Source organism: Aedes aegypti, unplaced genomic scaffold (genome assembly GCF_002204515.2).
Source record: "Aedes aegypti strain LVP_AGWG unplaced genomic scaffold, AaegL5.0 Primary Assembly AGWG_AaegL5_hic_scaff_694_PBJ_arrow, whole genome shotgun sequence".
NCBI lineage: Eukaryota > Metazoa > Arthropoda > Insecta > Diptera > Culicidae > Aedes > Aedes aegypti.
Genome location: NW_018736378.1, coordinates 2,314 through 17,161, shown reverse-complemented (window position 1 = coordinate 17,161; position 14,848 = coordinate 2,314). Strand labels below are relative to the sequence as shown.

The 14,848-nt window shown below is 37.3% G+C and overlaps 1 protein-coding gene across 1 annotated transcript; it reads left to right on the top strand.

Moving 5' to 3' along the window:
* The first annotated feature begins 6,436 nt into the window (after positions 1-6,436).
* On the top strand, positions 6,437-14,630 carry LOC110681306 (potential E3 ubiquitin-protein ligase ariadne-1-like). Its single transcript, XM_021857063.1, has 5 exons — positions 6,437-6,674; positions 6,740-7,015; positions 7,082-7,239; positions 14,207-14,333; positions 14,406-14,630. Exons 1-5 carry the CDS (start codon positions 6,459-6,461, stop codon positions 14,628-14,630), a joined length of 1,002 nt encoding a protein of 333 aa, XP_021712755.1. The 5' UTR covers positions 6,437-6,458.
* The last annotated feature ends 218 nt before the right edge of the window (positions 14,631-14,848 follow it).

Sequence of the window (14,848 nt, the reverse complement as noted above, 5' to 3'; positions counted from 1 at the left end):
TGAAATATTTTTTAAAATTTGATAAGAGTTTTGCTCCTGATTATCTACAGAAGATTATTCTGTAACTATACGGCTAAAAACGTATGAATGAATTTATTTACGCAACAAAACTATCACTTTTAAATGATCAAATGTTACTACTATGTATTTTTGACAATATTTACGTTGTGTTGTTGATCTTTTAGCTGAAAGTTAGGGCCGTCATATCAATTTGATGATATTCTTCTGAACCTCAAATAATTTATGGAAAAACTTCGGTAGGAACAACACAAACAAGGGGTACTCATCTTGCCCCACCTTCCTCTATCCAAAATATTCCTCAGAGAGCATTTGATATTTTTCCTAGATGATATTCTTGGGGAAATCAGTGCTGTTAGCAACTGATCGTCTTGAAAAAAAAATAAGAGACCTCTTGCTTGAAAAAAAACAACTATGAACCAAAACGAATTCTCGCATGAATGACGAATACAAAAAGACATCACGACATGTGGGTTCGATTCCTAAATTGAACTGACATTTTTATAAAATTATTTCTAAAACATATTTTTTTTAATTCCTTGTGACATTACAAGTACAGGTCGGACTCGATTATCCAGAGACTCGATTATCCGGGACTCGATTATCCGGAATTTGTTTTTTGATGTTCTTGTTTTTCAAATTTTTATGCATAAATATGAGATAATATGGTATAGCAATATATAATATTAGTGGTTTTGCAGTTTAGAACGTATTTAAGAAAGGGGGTTTGAAAAAGTGTTTTTTTTTTTTTGTGTAAGCTGGTCAACAATTATTCTTTTTCTTGTGAAGACCCCTACTGATCCTAGAAAAAATTTCTGGCTACGCCACCGCATCATACAAATAAAATAACGAAAAAAAGATAATGTTTAAGTTCTTTTGTCAAAGATTTCAATTTTTTCTTAGTGATTCGATTATTCGGAGGACTCGATTATCCGGAGTGAAAAAAAAATCGATACTCCGGATAATCGAGTCCGACCTGTATTGCTGCTCGTTTTACTGTAGTTTTCATGCAAATATTACTCCAAAAATCGCTTCAGAAGATTATTTTGAGATTTTCGCGAACTTTCTAAGTAATACTTCCTAGAAATTCGTTTTGAATACCTTCAAAAATACAATCTGGAATTTTCAAAAAGAAATTACTTCGGAGACCATCAAGAATCTCTCCAAAGATCGTTTCAGACATTTTTCAATGAAGTTTCAATTTATCTAAAAAATGTTCCATTGATATCTCTAGGACTTCCATCAACATTCCCGTTCAGAACACCTCCAGGAATTCGAAATTTCGTCAGGAATTCCATTACATTTATTTATTTATTTTTGAATACTCAAGGAATTCGGTAAAATTTTTTCTAGCTATAAATACACGGATGTCTCTAGGGAAATGTCAAGGATCGTAATCATATCGTAATAGTCATTTTAAATTAACTATTCGTCAATCAAATATATGTTGGAGAATTTCTTAAACCTGGAATTATTTTTTAACCCTGGAAAAACCTGGAAATATCAGGGAATTTCATTCCTGTAAATGAATAGACACCCTGATACAACACGCATAACATTTATCGTTCGTTCCAGATCGTTTTGGAGAAAATTGTTAAGGTGAAGATGAATCGAAGCCAAAGTTCAAATTTTCAAGAGCACGGATCTAGAGAACCAAACACCCGTTTGAGCTGAAAACCTAATCGATTGGTCACCACCAGCTAGTGACCAATCGATTAAGTTTTCAGCTTAAACGGATGTTTGGTTCTCCAGATCCGTGCTCTTGAAAATTAGAACTTTGGCTTCGATTTATGTTCACCTTAAGAACATTCGCGAAGAATAGAGCGCTGCATATGACGAGCCTAACCTCACTTATTTGACAGCTGCTGGTCCTGTTGTTTACGTTTCGGACTTAGTCGTTTTTTCCATCATTTTTTCATCTTCGCATTTCTATCACCAGCATGCTGATGGTGACGATTTTCCACGGTAGGAAGATAGAATAATACGATCCGTGGGTATCTGCAGTGGATTTGATCTCTCCTCGCAGCAAACTTTCACGAAATTAAGAATGATTCGAAAAAAGTACTAAGTCCAAACTGTAAACAACAGGACCAGTACCTGTCAAAATTGATGCGTGACGTCACAGTGCAGTGGAGTATTTCGAAAGATAATTCTTGAGTAACCTCAGATGAAACTTGTGTGAGTTCTAAGTATGCCTTGATAAATTTCAACAAGGATCTTTGAAAACAAGGTTATATTGTTGATAGAATTCTTCCTAGAAATTTTCTTGATAAATTGCTAAGATAACTAAAAAAATACAATCTCTGAATAATGCACTACAAGACGGTTTGAAGAAATTAATTGATGAAATTCGGATAGAACCCATGAAAAAACTATCTATGATTGGAGCAACAACTGTAATAATTGCTGTAATATTAACTGGTGTGGAAACTTAAATAAAGTTTTGAAGAATACATGGAGATTTGGAAGTATTATTTGATTTTTTTCAGAGAACTGTTTGAACCACAATAATAATATTTTGATGCTGGGGAAATATCATGAGAAATTTCTGGAGGAACTTAATGAGGAATCGAAGGTCAAATTTATCGAGGAATTCTTGGAAAAGTTTATAATTGATAATAGATTTCTTCGAACAATGCCAGAAGGATTTTAGGAGAGATTCTTAAGAGTAATCGAAGATTTTGAAAAAGCATTCTAATAATAATGCCTAGAATGAAAAAAAAATCGGTGTAGGAATTGCAGGGTTTCTTGAAAAAAAAAAACGAAACGATATTTATTTAACACTCTGTAATAAACCTCTGTGGAAGTGCTCCTGTAGGATCTGTGATAAATTTTCTAAAGGTTACAACTGAAGAAATCGGTGAGAGAATCAGTGAAAAATCATCTGGAGGAAATTGTGGGATAAAAACTAGGATTTTTATCCAGGGTAGTCTCTGTGAAATTTAACGCAAGTTTTTTTTTTCAACTCTGTAATAGACTTTTATGGACTCTAACGCTGTTCTTAGATTTCCTAGACCAAATTCTGAATTATACACATAAAGTTTGAATTCTGTTCCAAATTAAGCCAATATATTACCTTACAAGCTGGTAAACTTGCATGCAAGTTGGCTAAAATAGTCATTTTTTGCATTTTCAACAGTCAATATCTCAAAAACTAGACGTGCTATGATATTTCTGAAAACGGCAATGGATTCAGCAACCCTTAATTAAGTGAATAGCGGTTTTTTGGTGCTGGAGACAAAAACGTGTTCCGCAGTGTAATGGAAGTAACCGCATATCAGTCCCAATACGGATTTCCGCACCGTGTTACGCAAAAATGAACCGTTTTTTGATCATCTTTATGTTTTTCTCGTAAATATATCGTAGTGAGACGCAAATTGTAAACTTTTCATTAAGATTTGAACATGTTGCAATCCTCTGGAATTGTTTATGGAAAACGAGTTTGGAAACTTTACAGCCTTTGACAGTGCTACTGAACAACGCCATCTTTCTAAGTGGTCAGGCTCCTGAGATATTTACAAAACAAAGCTTTCATGAACACTCGCGCTGCCTGGTGGCGGAACTCCGAATCTGAATAATTACCGCATGTCAGCCACAACTTTGTCGAAGATTTTTTTCTATATTTTATCGCGAGGTAGGGGGAAGTCCTCTATGCCCGGACACTTTTTGTTTTTTGATAATACCGTAAAACGGGGCGAATAGAAAAAGTGGGGCGAATAGAAACAAAGCGACCTTTAGTTAAAAATGCGACTATTATGCAATGACAAACTTTAGAAACCTACAGAAATAATTTTTTTTTCATTAGTTCAATAACAACAGAGTATCGCTAAACTATTTTCAAATTAAAAATTTTGCTACATTTCTCATTAAAAATTTGAGAAGAAAATATTGAAATCTCAATCATTTTTGATAGCTTGAAACATCCGCCATTTTGGCTGATTTCAAAAATGATCTAAAATTGAACTTGGTTTCAAAAATTTTAATTTTTTTCTTCACTAAGTAAATACATGTTGATATTTCTTCAAGATGCAGTTAAAAATGTGTTTATTTTCCCATTTAAATAAAAAAAAGTATTGATATTTACTGAACAATGTTTCTATTCGCCCCATTGCGGGGTGAATAGAAACATACAACATTTTCATAAATATTTGTACGATATAATTTTTATTTTTAACAGCGATTGGGGTCTTAGTAAAGGAAGACGCGACCCATATTTAAGACTAATAAAATTGGATTTTATCCACACGGTTTAAGTTGTACACATTCAAACATGTCGGAAAGTGTTTCTATTCGCCCCATTTTACGGTATTTCAAAATCTACATTAGTTTTATCGTTCATTTTTCTACAGGATAAAAAAATCACATTATTTTAAGTAGAAACTCACATGAGAACAAAATTAAACCTTTACAATTCATTTTTATGATGGATGACATTATGCACTAAAAATGGTGTTCACTGAAATATGTCCTCTATGGCCGGACACTATGTCTTCTATGCTCGGACACTATGATTTTCACCATCAAAGTTTACACCAAATCCACAGAAAGGCCAAAGGGTGCTTCGTATGTCAGCACATGCCTTGTTGGTTCAATCTGTGCATGATGTACAGCGTATGAAGCATATTAGCGAGATTATAGGTCAGTTCCATAAACTCCTTCTTGATCAGCGCCATAGATCGATATGCCATTTGTCGCCGTCTATGTTGCATTAGCGGTTGCTCGTATTCAGATAAAAATTTGTTCGGGAATTCAACGCGTTTATAGTTCTTCACAATTTCTTTGTCAGCTCGAAGGTTGAAGTGTGCTCGACCTTCGTATCTCAATATCTAATTAGAGAACCATAATAAAATTTGGTGTTCTTGGCTACCTCTATAGTCCCTTGAATGCATATCAATGCATGTTTACATTGGTTTAGTATTGTTGAGTAATGTATTCAATATTAGTAGATGAATTGATCAAATTCATAGGAAGTCGCTGAAGTGCGTTTTGTTCAATAACATGTTACTCAAACGTAGCATGTGTGGAACAACACCACGCGAAAGTTTATAAATATTTGACACATCGGAATTTGGTACCGGTAAAACCACGATAGTAGGTATTTATTTTGTAATACGATATCTCCCTAACTCAATGATCCCTTCATTATCGAGTTATGGAGAAATGACTGTACATCATATCTTGTATCTGCTTCTCGTGCGCTCATTTGCCTTAAAAGCACTTACAGCACTTTATAAGGCCTCCAAGGACCGAAAGTTTTGTTGTTTATGATTTTTTTAGTTGCTGTTTGTTTTTTGTACCCTACATTTATGAAAAAAGCGAATTATGAATTAGATCCCAATTATTACACAATAAAAAATAATGAAGATTACACGTCATGTAAACTTCATTTATACCATTTAAACAAAAAAAACATGTAAATTTAAGTCTGAAATCATGTAAAAATGTGTTATATGTCATGTCATCACTCAGGATCCTGCTGGATTACATGGCATATAATTGAAGTTTACATGACATATCATGTAAATATCCATGATATTCCACGCTCCAATTATGTGCATTATATGTCTCAGAATTTTACATGTTTCGTTCGAACTGTGTAGGTTAACATTTTCACTGTCCGGCCATAGAGGACTTGCAATGGTTTACAAAAAAGGTTGCTTTTCTTTGAAATTCGACATTTTCCAATAAGTTTTGCATTGCGATTGATGCAAAACTTACTGAAGTCAACGTACGGAGACAATTCAGCTTAAATTAAAAGATACATTCGTGACTACACTTGTATGAAATTTTATCGTTTCACATTTTTTTGGTAGATTGTATCAGAGTGAAACTTTTAACAGCTACTGTTTGTTTACGTTTGGACATGCAAACGTCATAGTTTGTATACACTGCAAAAATGTGTTTGTGCATAATCCTAGAATCCGTGACAACCGAAAGGTTAAATTATCGAGAATCCCATATTAAAATTGTCTGATTTGTGGCCTAGATGAAAAAAAATCGAAATTTATAATCTGCTTAAAGTTTAGAAAGTTGATATTTTTAAAACAATCAGTTGCTACTCGTCCTGAAATTGGTGTACAAAACGAAAATAATAATATTCCTTCTCAATACTAAAACTTATGTATTGGAAGGATATATATGTAGGTATGGAAACCGTTTTACATAAAATTAAGTATGATCCACATAAAATAGGGATACACAAATAAAATACGTGATTTTTATAAAACCATAAAAATAGTTCCTAAGCTGATTTTCACGTCTTACTTAATTTGACACAAAGTGATGATTTACAATACATATCAAACATTTCCACATGTATTAAATTAAAAGAAATCTTCAGTGAAATGTGAAACTTACACAAAATATGTGTACATCCTGAATATTCCTTGCATTAAGTGTTTTTACCTTTCTCAAATACCGTTCCATTTGTCACGATACAGATGATGACTGGGTTGGAATGTGGTCACCGTTTCTGTACGCAATGCTGGCAAGAGTACCTGACCACCAAAATCGTAGAGGAAGGCCTGGGCCAGTCGATTGCTTGTGCCGCTCATGGATGTGACATACTGGTGGACGACGTGACCGTTATGCGATTAGTTCAAGATCCACGAGTGAAGCTGAAGTATCAACATCTAATAACCAACAGTTTCGTTGAAGTAAGTAACCGATGGGAGTTCGTTTTTACCATTTATCTAATCTAACATTGTTTTTACTCCTCAAGTGTAACCGATTGCTTCGCTGGTGTACTTCGGCGGATTGTACCTACGCCATCAAAGTACAGTACGTAGATGCCCGTCCGGTCATCTGCAAATGTAACCACGTTTTCTGCTTCGAGTGTGGTGAAAACTGGCACGATCCGGTACAGTGTCGGCTACTGAGGAAGTGGATCAAAAAGTGTGACGACGATTCCGAAACATCCAACTGGATTGCGGCCAACACCAAGGAGTGTCCGAAGTGTAACGTAACGATCGAAAAGGATGGTGGTTGTAACCATATGGTAAGTAGCTTGTTGAGAGATTGGTCTGCTGTATTGGCTGAATTTTCAATTTGTATTCAATGGTAGGTTTGTAAAAATCAAAACTGCAAGTACGATTTCTGCTGGGTGTGCTTGGGATCTTGGGAACCGCATGGTTCTTCCTGGTACAACTGTAATCGATACGATGAAGATGAGGCTCGTGCTGCTCGTGATGCTCAGGAAAAATTCAGATCATCATTGGCCAGGTAAATATTATAGTAGTAAGTTTTATATGGTATAACCTGTATCGCTGTCCAAACACTAGAAAGTTTCCAGAAACCAAGAGTAATTGAGGGGCCTGATTGACATTTTGGTCGGATTCGAGTTAGGTATATTAAAAAACTACTCGTTTTATGCTTTTCAACTTTTTTTATGTAACTATTTTTTTCTTCAAAGTTTGAGCAAATTTATAGCTGTTGATGAAAAGCTAAGCTTGAAGCACAGACAAACTTAAAGATTTTTGGGAAATTTATTCGGAGATCAAAATGCTGTCCCAATAAACTTCTGGACACAATTACTAAGAATTGCTATTTAACGGATTCGTGGAGGAACTAATACAGATCCTTGGAGATTTTTTTTTTGATTTCTAATTTGACTAATCTTTGATTTATGACAAAGTCTCCACGAGATTCACGAGACTTTGTATAAACTTATGGAGATTTACAGTGAATTTGTCCTGGCATTCTCAGTGTGAGATCCTTAGTAAATTTATGGAGAATTTTGATGGATGAATATATGGCAAGGTCCTTTTGGTATTCTCGAGCCGAGTTTTATTTATCTCTTGACGACATTCTTGTCAAAAACTTTGATGGATTCCTGGGAAGATACTTGTTTGAAGTTGTCATTATTTTTTTGGTTGGATACAATCAATTTTTGCGAGAGATCGTTTCTATCATAAAGATCTCTCCTTGGATCCAACGAGATATGTACCAGATCTCGAATTTCCACAGGAGCCAGCCATGTCTAACGTATAATTTTGAAGGCATTCTTAGTAGAGGATAGGTATCTTACACTTTGTCGATTTGTGTAAAAGCGATCTGAATTTAAAAAAATTAAGAAGAATCACAACTTATCTTTTAAAACTGTTTTAAAACGTTTTTTTCGCCGTGTGAATTTTGGCTGCAATAAACTCGCGCTCAAAAACGGAGTTTCATGACAAAATAATACACCGTTTTATTAAATTACTTATGACATTTTGTACCAGTGTAAAATCGACTTAAGTAGTGTTTTGTGTTGATTCCTGGTTGAGTCATTTTGTCTCTCTGTATAACAATGTGGTGATAATAGTGGTTTGGGCGCGAAAGTTGAAAATTTGACTTAAGGTGATTATAAAACGAAGCCAAACTTTAAATTTTCAAGTGCACAAGACTGGAGAATCTGACAACCGTTTGCGTTGAAAATCAATCAAATTGCTTGCTTGCTGGTGGTGACCAATGGTATAAATTTTCAACGCCGAGCCCTGTTTGCTTCTCTTGAACAGATGGCTGTCTTGTGCTCTTGAAAATTCGAGTTGTGGCTTCATTCTATAATCCTTAAGTCGTTTTGTAAATTCGTAATTTAAACGTCCCAAAAGTGAAAACCGAGCAGTGTTGACCAGACTCATTTCCCCGAAATTCGAATTGTGAAGCCATGAACTGTTATAACTGTGCGTTGCACCGACAGTTTCGATCTCGGTGGGCCGCAATTCAAGTTTCGGTGAAATGATTCGCACTCACTCACTCACTCATTTCATTTCACCGAAACTTGAATTGTGGCTCTCTGGGATCAAAATTGATCGATTTTGTGTGCAGTACTCAAGCTTAACCATCTGCTTTTCTATCTTAGGAGGATAGAGCATGGTTGTAGTAGTTCGTGGCTTCGTAGTTCGGAAAAAGTTATTTTCGGGGAAATGAGTCTGAGCAACACTGAAACCGAGTAGCTTCAGAGTAAAATGTGTAGATTTGTGACTGTGGAATAAGATGAATTGATAATGTAAGTTCGTTTACTATTCGGAGATAATGCTGTTTGAATAATTTGTCGTTTATTGAAGATTTGTAGGACAATTTAATGGTTGCTACTCCGTGATTGATCGGAATAGGGTAACGACTGTTTATTTTGTTCTTAACCGCTAACAGTTGGCGCTAGCGGCAAAAAGTACAGGCAACAACCTTTCGAACATTCAGTTTCTTTCACTGGCCGCCGAGCGACGACACTGTTGTTTGTAATTCACCCACTGACCGCGCTACGCTGGATTCTCAATTTTTTCAAACTTTCGACACAAGCGCATAGAAGAATGGTAGTCGGAGAACTGTCAAAACGTATGAAAAATAATGAAAAACGTTAATTACTTGCAATTAGGAAACTGGATCAAAAAAGTAGTGATTAGAAATCAAGTGTAAAGTGAATACATAACTTTTCGTGTTTAGTTCATCTTACGTGGTGCTTTATTTGCTCAGGATTTCGTTTTTACTACAACTGAAAAAGAGCCATCTATTGCCTTTTAAGTTTTGAATATCGCCCTATTGGTAAGAATTACGCTTCGATCCAAATGTGTAAGGAGTGGGACTTTCCGCTTACCGTTTTGACTCATATTTCGAGCATCTAAGGCTTAAAGTACCTTTAAACGTTCCTAAAAACCAAGAATCCACAGAAATTTGCTTAACTTTTAATTGCTTCGCTAGATTTATCTTCTTCTTCTCGGCATTACGGTAAATCAATATTAACTATCAATTTTGGGCAAAACTGTTGAACAACATTTTGCTTCAAATGCCGAACACTTTGATTCAAATTCCGAAGAGCTTGAATAAATGGTATTCACATAAAAAAATCGCTGGTTTTATAGGCCTTGATTTAAAGAATAATTACAACTTCCAGAGTCGGAGTTGCAATTGACCATAATTTCCTACAAATTTGATGAAATATTTCAGTGAAATATTTCAACAATATCTCCATACGAATGGTTTATGGACAAACAGTCGAAAGACAAAAGGTGGAAAGGACAGAAGATCGAAAGATAAATGTCGAAAGGACAAAAGGTCATAAATGATATGCTTGGTGGGAATTTTTTCCTTCTTTGAAAATACGTTCTCGACCTTTTATCCCTTCTTTTTTGTTCTTCGACCTTTTGTTCTTTCGACCTTTTGTCCCTTCGACCTTTTGTCCTTTCGACCTTTTGTCATAGATTCATGTGTATATTACATTTATATGAAACAGGTATTGGAGTTTATGTCGACGCTTTTACTGACGAACCATATAAAGTTTAACAACTACCGAAAAGCTAAACATTACATATAATTTGCAATTGGATTAGATGGACAAATTGATGTGAAGATTTGCGAAAAAGTTACACGTCTTCTCAGTGAGAATCGAACTCACGACTCCCCGATCTCTAGTTGGGGCGCGTTAACCACTTCGCCATGAGAGGACTCATGAACGCAGAAGTTAACCTGAATTCGATTTCAGCTCAATAATCACGTGGTCCTCTTTCGCAAAGTGCACCTCTTTCGGAAGAATTAGATGCCCATCCAAACACAACGCTTTCTATATATATCCAATGCCTAGCCCGAGAGCGCATTATTTTTTAGATATAGGAATAGCACACTACACTAGCCAGCAACTGCGCTGGCTGAGGTTTTCTATTGTGTGGGCTTCCAATGGGTCGCGACGTTCTCAAACGACCGGTTACGGAACATGAGTCCGTTGCTCGATAAATACTTGTTTTAATTATGAATCGTGGTTTACGGCCACAACCAGCCGAGTGGAAGTTTAACAACTACCGAAAAGCTAAACATTACATATAATTTGCAATTGGATTAGATGGACAAATTGATGTGAAGATTTGCGAAAAAGTTACACGTCTTCTCAGTGAGAATCGAACTCACGACTCCCCGATCTCTAGTTGGGGCGCGTTAACCACTTCGCCATGAGAGGACTCATGAACGCAGAAGTTAACCTGAATTCGATTTCAGCTCAATAATCACGTGGTCCTCTTTCGCAAAGTGCACCTCTTTCGGAAGAATTAGATGCCCATCCAAACACAACGCTTTCTATATATATCCAATGCCTAGCCCGAGAGCGCATTATTTTTTAGATATAGGAATAGCACACTACACTAGCCAGCAACTGCGCTGGCTGAGGTTTCTATTGTGTGGGCTTCCAATGGGTCGCGACGTTCTCAAACGACCGGTTACGGAACATGAGTCCGTTGCTCGATAAATACTTGTTTTAATTATGAATCGTGGTTTACGGCCACAACCAGCCGAGTGGAAGTTTAACAACTACCGAAAAGCTAAACATTACATATAATTTGCAATTGGATTAGATGGACAAATTGATGTGAAGATTTGCGAAAAAGTTACACGTCTTCTCAGTGAGAATCGAACTCACGACTCCCCGATCTCTAGTTGGGGCGCGTTAACCACTTCGCCATGAGAGGACTCATGAACGCAGAAGTTAACCTGAATTCGATTTCAGCTCAATAATCACGTGGTCCTCTTTCGCAAAGTGCAACCTCTTTCGGAAGAATTAGATGCCCATCCAAACACAACGCTTTCTATATATATCCAATGCCTAGCCCGAGAGCGCATTATTTTTTAGATATAGGAATAGCACACTACACTAGCCAGCAACTGCGCTGGCTGAGGTTTCTATTGTGTGGGCTTCCAATGGGTCGCGGACGTTCTCAAACGACCCGGTTACGGAACATGAGTCCGTTGCTCGATAAATACTTGTTTTAATTATGAATCGTGGTTTACGGCCACAACCAGCCGAGTGGAAGTTTAACAACTACCGAAAAGCTAAACATTACATATAATTTGCAATTGGATTAGATGGACAAATTGATGTGAAGATTGCGAAAAAGTTACACGTCTTCTCAGTGAGAATCGAACTCACGACTCCCCGATCTCTAGTTGGGGCGCGTTAACCACTTCGCCATGAGAGGACTCATGAACGCAGAAGTTAACCTGAATTCGATTTCAGCTCAAGGACCACGTGATTATTGAGCTGAAATCGAATTCAGGTTAACTTCTGCGTTCATGAGTCCTCTCATGGCGAAGTGGTTAACGCGCCCCAACTAGAGATCGGGGAGTCGTGAGTTCGATTCTCACTGAGAAGACGTGTAACTTTTTCGCAAATCTTCACATCAATTTGTCCATCTAATCCAATTGCAAATTATATGTAATGTTTAGCTTTTCGGTAGTTGTTAAACTTCCACTCGGCTGGTTGTGGCCGTAAACCACGATTCATAATTAAAACAAGTATTTATCGAGCAACGGACTCATGTTCCGTAACCGGTCGTTTGAGAACGTCCGCGACCCATTGGAAGCCCACACAATAGAAACCTCAGCCAGCGCAGTTGCTGGCTAGTGTAGTGTGCTATTCCTATATCTAAAAAATAATGCGCTCTCGGGCTAGGCATTGGATATATATAGAAAGCGTTGTGTTTGGATGGGCATCTAATTCTTCCGAAAGAGGTGCACTTTGCGAAAGAGGACCACGTGATTATTGAGCTGAAATCGAATTCAGGTTAACTTCTGCGTTCATGAGTCCTCTCATGGCGTAGTGGTTAACGCGCCCCAACTAGAGATCGGGGAGTCGTGAGTTCGATTCTCACTGAGAAGACGTGTAACTTTTTCGCAAATCTTCACATCAATTTGTCCATCTAATCCAATTGCAAATTATATGTAATGTTTAGCTTTTCGGTAGTTGTTAAACTTCCACTCGGCTGGTTGTGGCCGTAAACCACGATTCATAATTAAACAAGTATTTATCGAGCAACGGACTCATGTTCCGTAACCGGTCGTTTGAGAACGTCGCGACCCATTGGAAGCCCACACAATAGAAACCTCAGCCAGCGCAGTTGCTGGCTAGTGTAGTGTGCTATTCCTATATCTAAAAAACAATGCGCTCTCGGGCTAGGCATTGGATATATATAGAAAGCGTTGTGTTTGGATGGGCATCTAATTCTTCCGAAAGAGGTGCACTTTGCGAAAGAGGACCACGTGATTATTGAGCTGAAATCGAATTCAGGTTAACTTCTGCGTTCATGAGTCCTCTCATGGCGTAGTGGTTAACGCGCCCCAACTAGAGATCGGGGAGTCGTGAGTTCGATTCTCACTGAGAAGACGTGTAACTTTTTCGCAAATCTTCACATCAATTTGTCCATCTAATCCAATTGCAAATTATATGTAATGTTTAGCTTTTCGGTAGTTGTTAAACTTCCACTCGGCTGGTTGTGGCCGTAAACCACGATTCATAATTAAAAACAAGTATTTATCGAGCAACGGACTCCATGTTCCGTAACCGGTTCGTTTGAGAACGTCGCGACCCATTGGAAGCCCACACAATAGAAACCTCAGCCAGCGCAGTTGCTGGCTAGTGTAGTGTGCTATTCCTATATCTAAAAAATAATGCGCTCTCGGGCTAGGCATTGGATATATATAGAAAGCGTTGTGTTTGGATGGGCATCTAATTCTTCCGAAAGAGGTGCACTTTGCGAAAGAGGACCACGTGATTATTGGAGCTGAAATCGAATTCAGGTTACTTCTGCGTTCATGAGTCCTCTCATGGCGAAGTGGTTAACGCGCCCCAACTAGAGATCGGGGAGTCGTGAGTTCGATTCTCACTGAGAAGACGTGTAACTTTTTCGCAAATCTTCACATCAATTTGTCCATCTAATCCAATTGCAAATTATATGTAATGTTTAGCCTTTTCGGTAGTTGTTAAACTTCCACTCGGCTGGTTGTGGCCGTAACCACGGATTCATAATTAAAACAAGTACATATAAAGTTTGTTTGAAAATTACATAAACGTAACGTTCCACGATAAAAATGTTTATCATAAGCATGAACGAAGCTCACCAGTTGACAATCCATCCTCGACTGAACACGAAATATTTTTTCACACTCGCACAACACGAACCGAACACGATTGATCTTGATTCCGTCACTCGCTTCACATGGGCATGTAACGGAATCAAAAGACAACATACACAAAAAACGTATTCATCCGGCGCCACGAAAAAAACGAGCATATTTGCTTAGGCTTCCCGAAGCAATACTTCAAACTTATTATCCAAAAATATCTGGTTACCTCATAGTTAGGTTTTTGAGGATAAAATGAGGATCTTAGAATAATTGATTCTTTAAATATTTGTGGTCAGTTGCGTTACGTCCCTGTATTTTTGCTTTATAGATATTTACATTACTACAAACCGTTACATGAACCACATGCAGTCGCTGGAAGTTTGAGCATAAACTCTATGCATCGGTTAAGGCTAAAATGGAAGAAACTGCAGCAGCATAACATGTCATGGATTGAGGTAAAACTGACTGTTTTGCCGTTATAAACCATCAATACTAATCCACTGGTAAACCTTATCCCTATGACGTAGGTTCAATTTCTGAAGAAAGCGTTGATATTCCTTTGCCAGTGTCGCCAAACGCTGATGTGCACCTATGTGTTTGCTTACTATCTGCGTAAAAATAATCAGTCGCTTATCTTTGAGGACAACCAGAAAGGATTTGGAAACGGCCACGGAAAAGCTGTCCCGAAGTACTTGGAACGTGATATTACGTCGGAAAATCTTTGCCGACATCAAACAAAAGGTTCAAGATAAATATCGGTAAGTAAATTGAAAATTTGCTTCTTGAGTTTCATTTGTAAAAAAATCAATATTCATTTTAGATACTTGCGGAAAAACGCCCGAAAAGTGTTACTTGACCATGTGCACGAAGGCTACGAAAAAGATTGGTGGGATTACCACGATTGATAAAATATTCGCTCCGATATTAGTGCAAGTTTCATCAGCGTGGGACTTTCGGATGTCCACTGAGA

Excerpts from the sequence above, each read along its gene's own strand:
- LOC110681306 (XM_021857063.1), top strand. The coding sequence starts at position 6,459 with ATGATGACTGGGTTGGAATGTGGTCACCGTTTCTGTACGCAATGCTGG. Across the intron at positions 6,675-6,739 it reads TAACCAACAGTTTCGTTGAA|TGTAACCGATTGCTTCGCTG; the intron begins GTAAGTAACCGA and ends TTACTCCTCAAG. Across the intron at positions 7,016-7,081 it reads ATGGTGGTTGTAACCATATG|GTTTGTAAAAATCAAAACTG; the intron begins GTAAGTAGCTTG and ends ATTCAATGGTAG.